The sequence below is a fragment of the Lissotriton vulgaris genome, chromosome 7, assembly GCF_964263255.1.
Source record: "Lissotriton vulgaris chromosome 7, aLisVul1.2, whole genome shotgun sequence".
Lineage (NCBI taxonomy): Eukaryota > Metazoa > Chordata > Amphibia > Caudata > Salamandridae > Lissotriton > Lissotriton vulgaris.
In genome coordinates, this window is record NC_141695.1 from 328,341,632 (window position 1) to 328,360,291 (window position 18,660).

At 48.9% G+C, this 18,660-nt stretch overlaps 1 protein-coding gene across 1 annotated transcript; it reads left to right on the plus strand.

Annotated features, from left to right (window-relative positions):
• Positions 1–977: 977 nt before the first annotated feature.
• Positions 978–3,337, plus strand: LOC147701494 (cyclin-dependent kinase inhibitor 1C-like). The gene is made up of 3 exons (XM_086930186.1): positions 978–1,462; positions 1,911–2,020; positions 2,595–3,337. Exons 1-2 carry the CDS (start codon positions 1,057–1,059, stop codon positions 2,012–2,014), a joined length of 510 nt encoding a protein of 169 aa, XP_086786312.1. The 5' UTR covers positions 978–1,056; the 3' UTR covers positions 2,015–2,020; positions 2,595–3,337.
• The last annotated feature ends 15,323 nt before the right edge of the window (positions 3,338–18,660 follow it).

Here is an 18,660-nt window from a genome sequence, read left to right on the forward strand (position 1 = left end):
GGTGACTGCGAAAGGCAGAAAGAAAAGTGCCCGGGAGTAGTGCGTCCACCAACCTAACACACAAGCGAATCTCTACTGCCAGGCGGAACGCAGGTCCCGCTCGGATAAAGTAGGGGGGAGGGGTGGGGTCGTTTACACTCAGTGGATTGGGCGCCCTCATTTTATGATGTTATCGAGCTGTCCATGGTAGGAGGTGGCACCGCGGAACCCTGCACCTGCCAAGCATCACTTTTCCAAGAAGAAATTAAAAGTAGTAATGCAGACATCACATTCACATGACTGTCACCCCCTTTTTTAGTATAGAAAAAGAAATTAGGGTTTCAAAGTGGGTCTGAACGCATTCAGCATTTCCCAGTGTTAAGGAAAACAACCCACAATAATCTGTTCTCAGCGAGTAGAGCCGCTGCCAGGGTTTCTTAGTATTAGGACGGGAGGGGCCGACGTGCCAGGCCCCGGGGAGGGAATATCCGCTAGAAGAGAACATAGTGTTACAAGGAACAAACTGTCCCGAGGGAGCCAACTTCTCAGAAGCAAAACAAGGACTCCGCCCTCTGAAGCAGTTAGACGTGACGGATCTGTGCCCCCTCCTCTTGCCTGGGCACAGGGGCAGCGGGAAGGACACATACTTTACTATTATGCTGTCACTGTAGGGGGCATTTGTCTGCCCCCCCCCCCCACCCCTCCCCCCGATCCCCCCCAGCTGTAGCCCCAGCCGTAGTCCCAGCCATGCGGGGAAAATGACAGTTTTTTTTTTAGCGAGGCCGTGCTGCCTTGTTTTCCTGAAGTGTTGCTGTTTTTTTTTTTTGATGCACAGGGGAGGGTCCGACCCCCGTGCCTATGGCTGAGGTTGTGGGGAGGCCCCATGTGATGGCTGTGGGAGGTGCCAGCCCCCGCGTGTTTGCTGAGATTGTGGGCGTGTCCGTACGCACTGTTGTTTTTCCCCTCTCACCCCTCCCTGCTGGTATATAAACCCAGGGACTGTTGCCCAGGCAGGTTCTCGCTCAACAGAGTCCTGCTAGTAGAGTGATCGCGTAAAGCCGCCGTCTTCTTGCCAACATGTCCTCTGTCAGCATCACTGCGCCCCTGAGAGAGGAGAGGGTCATCCGGGTGGGCATCGTGCCCCCGCGGGCAGCCTGCCGGAGCCTCTTCGGCCCCATCGATCACGAGGAGCTCCGTGGGGAACTTAAGCGGCAACTGAAGGAGATCCAGGCCGGGGACTGCCAGCGGTGGAACTTCGACTTCCAGGCGGGCAGCCCCCTCCGTGGCACCTACTGCTGGGAGGCCGAGGAGAGCCGGGATGTGCCTAGCTTCTACCGGGGGACCCCGACGGAGGAGAGCCCGGAGAGTCGGAAAGAGAACGGAAAGGGACGACCCTCTAACGTAGCCGTGGCCAAGAAGGGTAGCGGTGCCAAGACGGCAGTGCCAGGGGGCAAGAAGAGGCAGAGCAGCAGTATCATCACAGGTAAGGGCATGATACGGGCACTACGGGGGCGTGTCAGTGGCTCGAAGAGAGAAAGTCGTCGTTCTGCAGAGGGTATGGGCAGTACACGAAAGACATTGGCATGGTCCCAGGAGTGGACGGAGGACCAGCGTATAATCAGATAGCGAACCACGGGGTAGATAAGAGCTGGACCAGTGGAGACGTGGGGTGGCACATGTTGGGTACGTGGCAGCACGCCTAACGCACAAACCTAGTGACCTGTGGGGAATGGGTATAGACTGAGTCTGTGGGCTTCCCGAAGGTGGCAAGCAAAGAACCGGGTGGAAAGGGCCCGAGTCTGGTAGGGGCAGTAATCGAGGAAAGATTGTTGACATCGGGAGGGGGGCTCGTTAGAAATAGACCCCCAGTGAAACGTGTTAACCCCCGTCATAGCACACCCCCTTAACACGCTCTCTGCCTCTTTTCACAGATTTCTTTCCCAAACGGAAGCGGACGTCTGGCAGTAAGATGCCCGCAGATGTCTGTGGCGCCCTCCTGAGCATCGAACAGACCCCCAGAAAGAAGATCCGATAAGACATGGTAAGTTTCGCACCCTGCTCTGATTGGTCCGAGATGGCAGCGCGGTGTGTGTTTGGAGTGATGTGTGAAAAGACTGCTCCCGTTAGGTGTGCGTGGGTACCGTAGTTGGCTAGCACAGTATTTGTGTATGGCCGGGACACGTGTCCTGCGGTTGTAGTAGTAGTAGTGGGTGTTGGCTGCATGTGACCAGCTTGGAGTGATGTTGCGCAACGCACAGGCCACTCCCAGCGAAGGACTTTACAAAAAGCTGCAAAACAAGTTGTATTGGCGGGAAAAAAGAGGACGGCGATTGGATGGGGGGGATCGGTGAGTCGTCCAGGCCAAGGATGTGGAGGGGCTGAGCCTTGGTGCGAGGGGAGTGGGAGGAGGGACTCGAGGCCCGCGCGAGCGTATTTGCGCAGAAGAGGAGGGGGCCAGAGGGCTGGCAAGAAGGGGCTGTCCCATGGGTATCTCGATTTGATTTGCTGAAATTCCTTACTTAGGGGAGGGGGCTGAATGTGTGCGTGCAAGGGCTGCAGAAGAGAAGTGACAGAACAGGAAAGACTCTGCTTTTAACACGTTTTCTTCTCTTCAGGATGGCTTCCAAGAAACCCATTCGGAAAACCAAAGAGCAGAGAGCGCCGGGGCAGCGTTGTCCCCCAGGAGCGGATACATCTCGTGCAAGATGGACCGACGTGGCGTCTGTAACCGGAGAGTTTGCCCTCCGACAGGCGCGAGTGTCCCGTGTCCCCCAAAAGACTATTTGCCACTCCATCTGACGCTCAGCACCCGTGGCAAGGATGTATGGGGGAACCTCCAGGCCCCTGCCCAAGACCAGGACTCATGTATGGGGGAACCTCCAGCCCCCTGCCCAAGACCAGGACTCTTCTACATGCCTTAGGCGATGGCCTCTTGACAGCCACGGCTGTGCCTAGTTACTGTGAATGTTTTAGTACTGTACGCTCTGGCCCCGCCACCCCCGGGGGCTGCACCACCATTGTAGTATTTCATGGAGTACTTTTTACCCTTGCACTGTTTCCATCCCTAGTTAAAGTCCGGTATTGGAGGCTTCGTATGCTTTGTACAGTTAAAATGTAAATGAACCAGACTGAATATATCTTTAAGTTATATATGTGTATTTATATAACGAGCATGTTGGCGCCAGTAGGCGCTGTAAGCCATAGTATTGGCTATGATTAAAAAATACCCTGTCAGGATGTAACACGTTCATCTCCTTTTGGAGAGAAATGCATGTCATGTGCTTTTTTACGTTCTTAAATTGTACAGAAAGTGAATATATACAGAGAAAAATATATGATTGTTATACTTTTTCAAGAATTGGCTCGTCTCGTGTTATTTTTGCGTGTGGTTGGGATAGTTTTGACACAATGCTTTGAAACGCTGTCATTTTCGCGAGCACTTAGCAGTTTATCGACAGCCCATGCCTAAGTGACGTGGGGGGGGGGGGGGGGGGTGAATGAATGGCGTTCCCCACTCCATGGAGACTTCCACGTTCTTACCCGCTACCAGAGCCTCCGAAATCAAGGGTGATGAATGGAAATTCGATGGTCGCCAGCCTGAGAAGACGTCGTGAAGCTGCTGTTCTGTCCGAGCAGTGGATGTACACAGGGGCCAGGCTTTAAGTGGGCCGGGTCCTGCCGGTGCTGGCTGGCAGTTCTTAAAAGCAGGTGCCAAGACTGGTCCCTATCGGGCTCTCCATTTTCGCCCACACTCTCAGAATGGAAACAACAAATCACCTGCAGCAATTCACTGCTTTGGTGTAACTTTTATTAAGCTCTATATTGCAAAACTCCAAGTGCTTTACATAGTCATAGACCAGGGCATCTTCATTTATGTTTAGGTAGGCACCGACGAGTTAAGTGATTGCCCAGAAACGCAGGATGAAAACCTACTTACTCCGCTCCACGGTTGGCAGCCCTCGTCCTTAGGCCACAACCTCCCGAGCTAGAACTAAAGCATTTCCAACATTATATACAATGGAGCCATAGTTGTGTGTATTCATGTAGTATATTTATCTTATGCAACTAACAACCTCCGACAAAGCAAATAGTCCTGGCTTGGAGGTGTAATGTTACTTGTTATATATATATTGGGGCAATAACAGAATTAGCAAAATACAGGTGGGTGGCATGGAGCACATAATTTTAACAAACGTAGTTTAAGCCACACCCCTATTAATACGGCAACGCCCCTTTGAGAGCCCCCCAGGCTTTACAACCCACTTAAATCCCTGGATGTACGCCAGAGTGACATTCATGCACAGCAACGCAGATGGGTGCGTTTGGCGAGGCGCACTTTGAGCCATGCGCACTTGTGCCTGGCTATATTTTTCTTAATGGGCGTCCTCTTCGCAGTCAGGTGTCTTTGAATAGTGTGGTGGCTGCTGTCCTGCTGTGTGGTTGCTAAAAGGAGTGCGACCCGCGACCGTCTAAGCCAGACGCCTGTACCTACGCACACCTGTGATGCTGCCAGGGCAGCGCCCTTGGATCAGACAAGTTCCCTTTATACGTGAAAACGGATGGGGGCTTGGCAGTGCCTGTGAGTGGCACAATGCGAAGTTATACCCCCTCCCCCCTTCCCGCAGGAGGTGATTAAGGCGCCGCGGTGGTCTGCGTCACGCCCTTGAGGCCAGTCATGAGGGGTTCTATAGGGCTAGGCCTATGTATATTAATAGTTTAGACCCGGACTGGCAAGGCCTGTACTGATACACTTGTAATTTGTGGCCGAGCCTGTTTGCACAGGGGGAGGGGGAGGGTGCTGGTGGGTTACTGGCCCTGAGCCAGGCTTCTATACGCAGTAGAGCGCTGGGCTCTGCGGCGCCATGATAACGCATAGGTGGGAGCTGAGCTGCCCGAGCAAGAATAGCTAGGAGTGTTTCTGAGCTGCAGGGGCGCAGCTTCCATTGGTGCAGCAGGTGCAGTGGCACCGGGGCCCGTAATTCTCCACTGAACCCTGGTTATTGCTGTTAATTCAGTTAAAACAGCAGCTAGGGGCCAGTGTCCGTCCCTGAACTAGACTCCAGGGCACACGGGCTAAGCCACTGGGTGCGCGCAATATGCGTGCACATAAATGAGTGTAGGCGTCAGCTAAGCCGGTTTGTGAATGAAAGATGGGAACATCAGGAGGGTATGAGCTGTGGAGGGCACAGAGACGAAAAGAAAGATATTAGACGAGATAGGAGAGTGGACAAGCGAAAGGGAGCGAGAGAAGGGTGAGCATGAACAGAGAAGAAGGACGAGGGAGGTAAACAGGTGGATGGAGAGAACACGGAGTGACGTTGAAAACGGGGGGAAAGCAGGAGATGTAAACATTGGATACACGGGATGACGAGGAGAGCGATATAGGGTGGAGTGGATGAAAAGAGAACACTGGAAAGACTAGAGATATATAGATAGGGATGGGAGAGACTATGGGGACATGATGAAACTGGAGAGAGACACGGGAGGGAATAGAAGAAGGAAACGGGGCTGAGCAGGCAGCGCCGCAGCTGCAGATGGGGGAGGGGGAAAGCAAGGAGCCGAAATTGCCAGGGAAAAAGAACTACAACATGTACGATGAAATAAATTACAAAAAGAAAATAAACTGACGTCACATGTCATGAAACCCACTCGCAAGAACACGTGTTCGGGTTTAAAGCCCCCTCCTTTCCTCCACTCCCAACACTGAGCTCTGTCTGGCGGGCTTGAACAGCTGTGAGGAGGCCGACCCCTCCAGGAGACCCCCCTCACCCGCTAAAGTGTCACCGAGCTGGGTGATGCATGACGCCTGAGAAAGCAAATTAACCCCAGCCCCCTCTCCATCTGGAGGGGTGAAGGGGCGGGTTCGGGGCTGCTGACAAACCGAGAGCACTGGCCGAATACAATAAACGGCAGGAATGCCATTTACAAGTAGACCGTTGTGTACTGGGCATGTTTTTATGACATTGTTTAAATACTAATAAAAAGACTAAAATAGAAAATGCTTCAAGCCTATGAAGTGATGGATTTCAATTTCTCCTATTTTGGGAAAATGTTTTGGGGGCTTAAATCGGCCCCAAAGGGTGTAGTTGAGCACGCATGCCCACACAAACAGAGCAGCGTCTGCAGGGGGTACGTTCTGCAGCGCTTGGCCACGCGCAGTGAGCCGTTACAGGAGCCCTGTTACTCAGGTTCGGGGGAAAGGCGCTTTAGTCCCTGCTGAGAAAGATTGGGAGAGAGGAATGCTTGAATTTTGGGTTAGTGTTAGGGCACACATTGACAGAGAGGGCGCTTTGCTGGTGTCATTACGCCACCACTTGTAACATCTCTGTCATGAGTCAGTTCAAGATCCGAAGGTTGCGCCTTACTGAAGCACAGATGTGATGAGAATATGTCCAGTGCCCATTAGATTCCCCATGTTAGACTAATGTTCTGATGTGTTACCTTTGCCTCAAATTGTAAAGCGCTCAGATATCCTTCGGGATCAAGTTCGCGCTATATAAAACTTTATAAATAAATAAATAAATATGTTCCTTCAGTAATGCAGACGATATTCACATGTTCTTTGAATGTGAGGATCTAGTTCTATTTTGGAAAAATGTGGGGGACTCTTTGTCATCCATGTTTCAAATGTATTCAGAGATTGATCTCCTGTTGATTTTTGCCATAAACAGCTATGTAAAAATATCGATGTCACAGCCCCATATGGACCTACTTCTTTATCTTGTGATTTTGGCAAGGAGGGAGATCTGCATTAAATGGAAGGATCCACCCGCCCCTCCCCCCCCCCCACCCTAGAAAGCTGGCTAGTCTCGACCAAGAGTCCTCGTCGGATTCCCAATATAACATCTGGTCTCCCCTGTTAATTCGGGGTCGCCTGCGCTTGATAACCTAATAAGCCGTTAATACATCTTGGTTCTATGGGTTGTCCTATGATTACACCTGTCCCGGGATCGAGAGGAAGGCCATGGTGGGCCAGACTAATGCAGTGAGTCGAGGGGCATCCAGTTAGAGTATAAGTCGACTTGTAAAAACTGCCAAAGTCTTTGAGATGAGGACAAAAAAAATTTAAAAAAAGATCCGAAGGTTGCAGCCTCCCTTAGCATCACATGAGAAGAAACTTCCAGAATAAATTCTGCAGAAGGCATGTGGCACCGCCCATGCAGCCGCCCTACAGGTGCCAGTTGGAATGCCCCGGTGCCACCTTAGCTGTAGAATGATATATGATGCTGGGATCACTGCAGCACAGAGTGATATACAAAACTGACTTCTGGTTCTTACGTCCCCTAGTGGAGATGTGGGAACTTCAAGGCCCGTCTGGTCCACGAATTGTGAGAGTTATCCTAACTAAACAAGCATTGGAAATGCAATAGGTCTCGCCTTAGAAAAGTTGGAGCTATTGGTCTTGTAAATGACAAATAATTTATTTGTGACAAGAATTACTTTGTAATTTACTGTCTCTTGACAGCGGTGGGTGGTAGCTGTCTGTGGTTCCCTTGATGTCCCTTTTGAGATAATAATCTGTAGATTTATTGCTGCATAGGCTATGCGCTGACAATACCTCACCACCTATTCATCAAAGTGTAATATATTTATGTGTTGGTTTTTAAAATAGCTAAATTGATAGCTTTGTCATTTACAATGCCAATAGTTATAACTTTGGGTAATGTCAGTACTAAAGATTTTTCAAGCATTTAGGTGGCAACACATGCCCGCTTTGGCAACAAAAAAAGTTAGGGTTTTGGGATTAACAGCAGAAGGATTAAAATACCAAAACATATCCCAAAGTGTTCAAAAAGCAATAAATAGCAGCCAGTTCATAAGTAAAGTATAATCCAATATCCAGCTTCGACAGAGTGTTCAGTTTGAAATTAGTAGCATGGGAAGGTAGCGACAGGGCATATCCTATTCTGTACATAAATATTTTCATTAATGTATTCAGTCAGCAATTAGTTAAAAGACGTGTCATTAACACATGAACTTTAAAAATCATATCGCATTCTGTTTTATGAAAAGTTACATCACGAAAAAACAAGTCTATTCCTGCTTGAACCGTCCAGTAAATGAGTAACTAACGTACCATATTGTGCCTAAAAAACTGTCAGATACACTGTCACATTTATCACCAAAGGAGAGCTCCTAAGTATGACGTCAGCAAGCCTGACCACCAGGCTCTGTACAATCCTACCCCGGGTGACCTGCCATTTGACAGTGACAGCTCTTTTTGCAGTAGTTTTGCCGGCGATAGAATCCTGTCAGGGCTCTGATGACAGGAAATACGGGTCAGAAGGCGAACTCTGAGCAGGCTGAAATATGTTACTTGGAACTAAGTTTAAACAGCCCAGAAGGGTACACAGTGCCACGAGAAATGCCTTACGCACGAACCATGAAACAGAGAAAGAGGAGCGCGCACATATGGGAGAGAGGATGTGGCGTAAGGGCCAGAGCTGCCCAATTTGGCATTTGGGAACCAGGTTCGAGCTCGGGCATATTTAGTGAGTTGCTGCTGCTTGCTAATAATGTTCGGTTACATTTAGTGCCATTTCTGAGAGCAAAATGCATTCTTGTGTCCATTTTGGACGAGAAGAGGCATTTTGTGCTCACAAATAGCGCTAAATGTAGAATTATTCTTTTCTGGTTATTAAGCGTGATCTCATGGAATTCACAGGTAATTCTGTGTAATTGCGCTACACTGTATTATGCGAATTACACCCACCCCTAAATAGTAAACTAGAGCAAAAATCACATAGCAATCTGGAGCCCAAGATCCTAGTGATCCATGCTTTCTCAATTGACCACACTGTGTGACCCTGGGCAAATCGTGCATCTGGCTGAACCGTAATCGTCTTGTCTGCTTAAATCTGGAAGCGTTTAGAAACTGCATTTCTACAAACATTAAGCATTGTAACAAAAATGAACAGTACTCTGGACCGCAGATATGTTCTGGATGTGCCCAAACAGGTTGGTTGTGATACACTCCGACTGCAGTCATTGAGAAACTCAAATACGCCCCCCCCCCCCACTCCCTGATACAGAAAGAGCACGTTTTACTCACAGGTTGAATTAACAACTCTAATGCAAGCAAGGAAAGTGTGCCATTTGCCCCTGTTGCAATGTAAAAGACAGCCATGTCTACAATACGGCAGGCCCTTAACACCCCTGGGAGCCGGTGTCACTGCACTTTAATCAGGGGCGTAGCGTGGGTTTAAAGCACCTGGGGCATGGGAAGTATACTTCCACGTTTCTTTTACATTTTTACGCCCTTGAGAATGCCCCTGCGCCCACGCCCCGCCACTGACTTGAATAGCTGGGCTCACTGAACATTTAGGATGTATCAGTGATCACAATGCCAAGAATTGGCATGAATCGAAAGCAATGGGATTGCAGCTCATGGATGAAGTGCACCTGGCGCAGTGTCACGGTTTGGGAGCAATTCTGCGATTTGATTACAGGCACTTCACGAGGCATCAGTGGCTGCAGCCTCCTGTCGTTGGATGAATCAGCCTCGGAAGAATTCTAGAGCCGCTCGATACAGCACAGATTTTGCTATCATGGCTTTAGGTGAATTCACAGCACTGGAATGACAGACAAGACGGAGGGCATTGCTGTGGGGAGGGGGGAGGAGAAATGCGACACGGCCGCAGCAGGGGGCGGAGCAGGGAGAGCGGCCTTTGAAGTGCACTTCACACGGCCGGCCAGCCGTGAAACTGAAAGCACGGCCGGCTGTGAAAGCCTTTGATGCCGCAGGGGGTGGAGCGGCACCAAGCTGGGCAACAGATGGCTGACAATTTGATGCTGTGGACGTGCATTTTAGGTCAATGCGCTTGCGCATTGACCTAAAAGCGCACAGGCACAGCACCAAATCGCCAGTTGGGTAAAGTCTGTTTAAGTGCCTATAGTCTCGCTCTGCTCAATGCGCATGCGCATTGAGAGGCGAGACCTAAAAATAACAAGGTCCTATTAAAAAAAAAAAGAGAAATGAATATGAGAGCTCTCCCCAGTGAGAACTGTTTCATTGTGCCACTGATTACTTAAATCTCCCAGCTGTATCTGAAAACAAAGGTTTGCTTTTAGCAGGCTCTGCATTGTCTGCGCCTGGTTTCTGAGTTATTCCAGTGGTGACGTGAACCTTGGACTCAATACGGTGGCCATCCCTCCTCGGCTGCTAGTCTGTATTTGTTCTGGACTACGGCAAGGACGAGAAACTGATCTATGATGACCCTTCAAGGTGGATTGCACATAAATATGTAACGTTTTAAAATCAGCCCAGTCGCCTGTCTGAAGCTGACAGCCAGCAGAGGGAGGGGTGGGTATATCCGTTTTGGGCAATTCCAATCAGGCTCCTCTCCCCAGGAGTATAGTTCATCTGTCTTGTTGTGCCTTTTGCTGTTTTTTAGTTAACCACCATTTTCAGTCTAACTTCTAATCGTTCTGCCAGTTGCTGCACAGGCTGTTTTTAAAATAACTGGGAGTTTTTTTTTTTTAAAGTAAACTTGTGTATCTGAAACACGTGTACAAATACAGTAGAGATGAGGGGTACAAGCAGTGGCTCGGGAAGTCTCAACAGCGGGAAGCTAAAACGGGGCCGAGTAGGTGAGACGAAAGAGAGATATGGGGTAAGATAGGCTAAGATAGGAAAAAGGGACAGTGAAAGGGAGCGAGAGAAGGGTGAGCATGAACAGAGAAAAAGGACTAGGAAGATGAACAGGTGGATGAAGAGGCAAGACAGGGTGACGTTAAAGAACGAGAGGAAATCAGAGATGGTCGCATGAGATGGACAGGAGAGAGAAACCGACAGGATGGAGTGGGTGAGAAGAGGACACTGGGTAGACGAGACATGCGGAGGAGCAAGAGACACATGGATAGGGGTGGGGGGGCTGGATCTGGGGCAGAATGAAACTGGAGAAAAAAGTCATGGGAGGGAAGAAGATGGATACGCGGAAGACTTGAGAAAACAAAGGGAAATATATACAGTGCTTGAAATGGAAAAATAGAAGTGCAGGTACCAGAGTATCTGCTTGTTTCTGAGAAGTGCTGGTACTCTCCAATTCAAAGTATTGCATTTCTTTTAAAAGGTACCGGTACTTTATTTCTCCTTCGATTGATTATTTTGCTAATTGTAATCTCTTGACCTATTATGATACGTTTATTGTTTGTATTGATCAATTGATTGGGTTTTATTGATATTTCTTGCTTTTATGTATTGTCTTTTTATGACACTTTTTTGAAACTCAATAAAATTATTCTGAACTAAAAGGTACCGGTACTGCCCCTTTCAAAATAAAAAGTGCTGGTACTCCATACTGGACAGTACCGGCCCATTTAAAGCACTGAATATATGGGGTAACGGTAAAACTGGAGAGGCTGGTGGTGGGCAAGGAAGACACACAATATATAGGGGTGAGGCGAGTGTAAGAAACCGTAGGAAACTGGGTGCAGACATTTAGAAGGACACGGACAGGCGACGCGTGGGAGAGAAAGGCAAGTGATGGATAAGGGGAAACTGGAGAGACACATGAGAAGGGCGGAAAGAAAACAAGTGGGGAAACAGGACGAAAGGGAAAGAGAGAAAGGTAACCGACGGGGTGGGGTGTAATGAGGAGAGTAATCAAAACATGAACATGGAAGAAAGAGAGGCCATGTAGAGAACGGGGCTAAATGCACAGGAGAAACTGGAACAAACTGGAGAGAAGCAAGGGAGAGAGGTGCGAGGCATATATAGTCGAGATGGAGGGGGGCAGCGTTGAGTAAGGACAGGGCGAGGCAAAGAGGATGAGCGCAAGAGGGCGAGGGGTGATGTGGTGAGATAGTGAACGAGAGGAAGGGAGTAGAGTGGAAAGACGAGACAACACGAGGGGGATGGAAGAGAGAAGCAGGAAGAGTGCCGGCCACACAACTCTGGAAGCAAGAGGAAGAATATAGGCGGGATAAGAGGGGGGCAAGACAAGGGAACAAGAAAAAGAAAGAAACACAAAGGGCGAGCGATAGGAAACAAAAAGCATCTGAGTGGGGGTCCCGCACGTGGAGGGGGCTCCTCATTTGCTTTCACCCCCCTCACACACATATAAACAGAGGGTGCCACGGGGTCAGGAGGCTGCCGCCACACAAAAGACGAGGACAATAATTAGCATTTTGGGTAGCAGCTGCCGGAGTGAGGCTGGCAAGCCTTCTCCCCCGAGATGACCCATTGTCCCGTGGGGACAATGCCCAGGGGGAGGAGGGGAGGGCGCAGAGTGTGCCAGGGGATTGTGCTGCAAAAGAGGGGTCTTTGTGAGCGAATTAGCCATGGCAGGAATTAGGTAGATGGGCTGCCGGCCACTAATAGCTGGGATGAGGCCGCCTGCCTTTAGAGAGTCAAATGAGACCGTGTCAAAGAGATGGGGGTGCCCGCCCCCCACCCCCCCTTCATCCAACTCCGGCGCAAAGTGCCACACAGGTCCGTCAGTGTCCATATGTCTGAACTGGTACAGTTGGTACCACCCATAGGCCACACAGCATGGTACCCGCACGAAGGAGTTATGTCCTCGTCAGGGATAGTAAGCGCTATAGAAATACAATTTATATAGCGGGAGTTTTAATCTCAGTGACCTGTCGGAAGCGCGTCGGCCCACACAGGCTAGCTCCAAGCTTCCAAAGGCACGGTGCGCACCACACCCCATCCTGTACACTTCACATCACATGAATATATTGACTCGCAACCATAGACTTGTTCAGAACTTCGAAGTGCAGGAGCCTAATCTTCAAAGTGCATGGAGTCAGGTGTGAGAGGGAGCATTATAGACTCCCCTGTTTATGTCAACCCTCATGAACATATTAATCCACCCCCACACCCCTGCCCGAGCTTTAAAGTGTATGGTGGCAGGTTTGAGAGGGTGTATTATAGACCCCCCTGTTTATTTTAACCCTCATGAACATAATATTCCACCCACGCCCCTGCCTGAGGTTCAAAGTGCAGGGAGTCAGGTGTGAGAGGGTGTATTATAGACCCTCCTGTTTATTTCAACCCTCATGAACACATTAATCCACCCCCACACCCCTGCCCGAGCTTTAAAGTGTATGGTGACAGGTGTGAGAGGGTGTATTATAGACCCTCCTGTTTATGTCAACCCTCATGAATATAATATTCCACCCATGCCCCTGCCTGAGGTTCAAAGTGCAGGGAGTCAGGTGTGAGAGGGTGTATTATAGACCCTCCTGTTTATTTCAACCCTCATGAACATTAATCCACCCCAGGCCCCAGCCTGAGCTTTAAAGTGTACGGTGCCAGGTGTGAGAGGGTGTATTATAGACCCTCCTGTTTATTTCAACCCTCATGAACACATTAATCCACCCCCACACCCCTGCCCGAGCTTTAAAGTGTATGGTGACAGGTGTGAGAGGGTGTATTATAGACCCTCCTGTTTATGTCAACCCTCATGAACACATTAATCCACCCGACACCCCTGCCCGAGCTTTAAAGTGTATGGTGACAGGTGTGAGAGGGTGTATTATAGACCCTCCTGTTTATGTCAACCCTCATGAATATAATATTCCACCCATGCCCCTGCCTGAGGTTCAAAGTGCAGGGAGTCAGGTGTGAGAGGGTGTATTATAGACCCTCCTGTTTATTTCAACCCTCATGAACATTAATCCACCCCAGGCCCCAGCCTGAGCTTTAAAGTGTACGGTGCCAGGTGTGAGGGGGTGTATTAAGACCCTCCTGTTTATTTTAACCCTCATGAACATAATATTCCACCCCAGGCCCCTGCCTGAGGTTCAAAGTGCAGGGAGTCAGGTGTGAGAGGGTGTATTACAGACCCTCCTGTTTATTTCAACCCTCATGAACATATGAATCCACCCCACACCCCAGCCTGAGCTTTAAAGTGTGCGGTGCCAGGCGTGAGAGGGTGTATTAAGACCCTCCTGTTTATGTCAACCCTCATGAACATATTAATCCACCCCCACACCCCAGCCTGAGCTTTAAAGTGTTCGGTGGCAGGAGTGAGAGGGTGTATTAAGACCCTCCTGTTTATGTCAACCCTCATGAACATAATATTCCACCCCAGGCCCCTGCCTGAGGTTCAAAGTGCAGGGAGTCAGGTGTGAGAGGGTGTATTAAGACCCTCCTGTTTATGTCAACCCTCATGAACATATTAATCCACCTCCACACCCCAGCCTGAGCTTTAAAGTGCATGGTGCCAGGTGTGAGAGGGTGCATTATAGACCCTCCTGTTTATTTCAACCCTCATGAACATATTAATCCACCCCCACACCCCTGCCCGAGCTTTAAAGTGTATGGTGGCAGGTGTGAGAGGGTGTATTATAGACCCTCCTGTTTATTTCAACCCTCATGAACATATTAATCCACCCCCACACCCCTGCCCGAGCTTTAAAGTGTATGGTGACAGGTGTGAGAGGGTGTATTATAGACCCTCCTGTTTATGTCAACCCTCATGAACATAATATTCCACCCATGCCCCTGCCTGAGGTTCAAAGTGCAGGGAGTCAGGTGTGAGAGGGCTTATTATAGACCCTCCTGTTTATTTCAACCCTCATGAACATTAATCCACCCCAGGCCCCAGCCTGAGCTTTAAAGTGTACGGTGCCAGGTGTGAGGGGGTGTATTAAGACCCTCCTGTTTATTTTAACCCTCATGAACATAATATTCCACCCCAGGACCCTGCCTGAGGTTCAAAGTGCAGGGAGTCAGGTGTGAGAGGGTGTATTATAGACCCTCCTGTTTATTTCAACCCTCATGAACATATGAATCCACCCCACACCCCAGCCTGAGCTTTAAAGTGTGCGGTGCCAGGTGTGAGAGGGTGTATTAAGACCCTCCTGTTTATGTCAACCCTCATGAACATATTAATCCACCCCCACACCCCAGCCTGAGCTTTAAAGTGTTCGGTGCCAGGAGTGAGAGGGTGTATTAAGACCCTCCTGTTTATGTCAACCCTCATGAACATAATATTCCACCCCAGGCCCCTGCCTGAGGTTCAAAGTGCAGGAAGTCAGGTGTGAGAGGGTGTATTAAGACCCTCCTGTTTATGTCAACCCTCATGAACATATTAATCCACCTCCACACCCCAGCCTGAGCTTTAAAGTGCACGGTGCCAGGTGTGAGAGGGTGCATTATAGACCCTCCTGTTTATTTCAACCCTCATGAACATATTAATCCACCCCCACACCCCTGCCCGAGCTTTAAAGTGTATGGTGGCAGGTGTGAGAGGGTGTATTATAGACCCTCCTGTTTATTTCAACCCTCATGAACATATTAATCCACCCCCACATCCCTGCCCGAGCTTTAAAGTGTATGGTGGCAGGTGTGAGAGGGTGTATTAAGACCCTCCTGTTTATGTCAACCCTCATGAACATATTAATCCACCCCCACACCCCTGCCCGAGCTTTAAAGTGTACGGTGCCAGGTGTGAGAGGGTGTGTTAAGACCCTCCTGTTATGTCAACCCTCATGAACATATGAATCCAGCCCCCACACCCCAGCCTGAGCTTCAAAGTGCACAGAGCCAGAGATGAGAGGGTGTGTAAGAAACCCACCAGTTTATGTGAAATACCAGGAAAAAATTAACACCACAGCTATAAAGTTCATGGAGCCTGCTCTGAAAGGGTGTGCACTCCTGCGTACGTAATAACGTATATACGGCTATTAAACACTGTCAAAGTGAGCCATTGATTTACTGTAACAGTAATTACAGCAGCTGTTTTGTTGCTCATGCTATGAATGTCTAAATGAACTGCACATCAATGACATATCAAGGCGCTTTTCTTCACTTTGGCTCCCATGATGAGAACATTTTGAGTAGCCTTCTCAGTTGAAAATGTTTACATTATTGTTACAGCTGAAGGACTCCCTTTCCTATGATCTCAGACACAAGCAGACTCCCTTTTTCCTGAAATCAGGTGTCTGAATGAAATCCTTGTCATATGTCCTGAGCAGGCCCATTGTCGTTTTCCCTATGCTAGCGAGAGCACGTTGCAGGCTGCCCTCTGCTTTGTGCACATTACCATACAACTGTATTTTGCTTGGTGCCACACAGTACTTTCACACAGACCTGTCATTGTTGTCGTGTTCTTTTCTTTTCCTGGATTTAGTCTGTACACCGTACACAAGGTCAAACAACAATGCCCCTTGTTATTTTGTTCTGGTCAGGCCTTTGCACTTAGACAAAACACACAAATGCAGCTGTTGTTTGGGAACCCGTACTTTGCCATATAGTTATGTACAGAATAGGTAACAACACACTTGGAGAGGAATCTTTCCAGGGAAGAGATCATGACAGCACCTGAAATGTAAAACTTTCATCTGTGCATGCTGAGGTACGGGGTCTGCTGCCAACAACCAGAGATCTTCATATATATTATCACTTTGCTTCTGTAGAAGGGGAGGGGTATAGGCTACCCTGTATTGTATAATGACATCTCCTTTTATGATTTATGAACAACTTATTATGCTGACCGTAGTTGTGTTAGGCATTTTCTTACTCAATGTGGCACGTATACTGCATACTAGAGCACAATAGTTAAAATACATTTTTTGAACTTTTCTTGTGTCTCTGTCAGATCTTATTGCGGACAAGTACGAGTGAGAGAGAGAGAAAGGGTGTGTCCTGCAACCGTGATTCCTGAGAGGGTCGGGAGTGTTATGTTCTGGGGTGTCTAATCACTTGTTCCTCTGTGAGTAAGTGAAAGGACAAGTGAGACACTATAGCTAGTGAGTCCTGGGCTCGTGGGTACTCAGGTGGTAGGAGGACTCAGTCCCTGCCTACTAAGGTTCTATGATCCCAAGCATAGTTCTGTGACTCTGCAGAATCCCTACAACATGGTGCTGTTAATGTTTGCTCTGACACTTATTCATGGGACCCCCTGAGTAGTGCTGGTGCTTGTCCACAATACCATCACACCGTTTCCCATAGGCATCCGTGGTGGGTGGCCTTTGCCTCCTTAGTTTGAAGGGATCAACTATTGCTGTATGTTTTTTAAGCTTGAATTTTAAAAGGTTTTGACGCGTTTTAGTGCTACTGTTTGAATCCCTGACTTTTGCCTAATAGCTCTACCAGTTGCGATTCAGGCTCATTTCCGCACAAGAGTCACTCAACATTTGTTGCAGCATGGAGTCCCGAATGCAGGGTCTCTGGTTGTTTTTGTAGTCGAGGCGAATCCTGCGTATCGTTTCGAAGTGTTTTACTCCTGGGTTAAATTTCCCGCTGTGGATGCAAATGATAATTCTTTCCATGCTGTTCCGGCAGCTTATCGCCCCTATGTGGTTGTTGAAATTCCTTTTATGGCCTGGGAGCACCATATTTAGTTTAATGGCGCTATACCCCATCTTATCACTACTGTTCGAATGGGCGTCTTAAGTTTTGATGGGGCCACTTTTGTTGGCTGGTTTTACTCCATACTCTATTTGGTGGAAGTATGCTTGCTGTATGCCACGGTGGTTCTCCTTTATAGATGCCTAATCCAATTTGCTGCCCATGCCTTTCTCGCGGCTCCGCCTGGGGCTGTGCCACGTGTGCAGGCTGCGCACAGTGGGTGTCTTGTTATTAGTCCTGTTATTATTAATTCTCTTACGGGCAAACATCCTCAGATTCGTGAGGACTTTCCGTTTTGATTTGCACTGAAAATTAATCAGCTCAATGCTGTTTTTCCTTTTACAGGTCCTGTTGAGAAACGTAGGATCCGTTCTATGAGCTTGCCTAGTGGTCTGATTTCCCCCTTGGCGGACTGCCACAACCAGGGAATGGTGTTCGCCTCAGTGTATGCACTCTTGTCATGGCACCCCCTTTATGAGCGTTCTTCTGAGCATTCCCAAAAAAGTACAGAATGAACATAGGACAGGTCCTGCCCCGGATTTGGGGATGAAGTTGATGGGTATTTTCGACTGGTGGGTCGAAGGTAACTCTTCTTTCCTTTGGGCTCCCTTGGTTGCCCCAGACGTGCCCTGACTCCCCACCAAGTGTTGAGTCCCTCAGACCTTGCTGGTCCGCACCAAAGCCAATCTTTGCTTTCTGCGTGGGTTACTGTTGCCAAGGCTTGTTGGGTCCAATCCGGAAACTGACACTGCAGCACTCGACATCTTTCGTGGGAAAGCTTGAATCCAGCTCCTGATCGTCGTCAACGCCTCCTGGTCCTCGTGGCTAAAGAGTCAAGCTTCACCTTCTTCACCTGAAATCACCCGACATCGGTGAGCATCCGCTCATCGCCTTCCTGGCCACTGGCAAGTGACCCAGAGTCTGTCCCCTCTGCTTTCAGGTTCTTCACATCTCCGATCCACCTTTCTATCCACCCGGACACTTTCGACTTGGTTGCCAGCATCACTTTGCAGCAGATCGCCATTGAAATCGACGATGAAACCCAACACAAAAAGACACCTATGCTCCCGGCTTCCCTGGGTGAGGTAACTCGAGTACTCCGGTGCTCCTGTGGGTGTTGGCTCTAGAACCTCCTAGTTCTAAAGGGGTTTGCTCCAAGTCCTTTTCTAGGTGTCCTTAATCTTTAAAATTCTAACCACCACTTTCTCCATAGAAGTTAATTGTGATTTGCGGCTGTGTTTAGACCCGGCACGCGTTCCCCGTGGGTCCTCTGTGTCACTACCTTAGTTGGTTCCTGGTGGCCCCAGCGGTTCTAAAGGCTCTAGGCCTTGTCTCTATGTCAGTCGTGGTTCTTATACCACTTTCTTAATATATGG

Coding starts and splice junctions, on each gene's coding strand:
- LOC147701494 (XM_086930186.1), top strand. CDS start 1,057: ATGTCCTCTGTCAGCATCACTGCGCCCCTGAGAGAGGAGAGGGTCATC. Junction 1,463..1,910: donor GAGCAGCAGTATCATCACAG/GTAAGGGCATGA, acceptor CTCTTTTCACAG/ATTTCTTTCCCAAACGGAAG.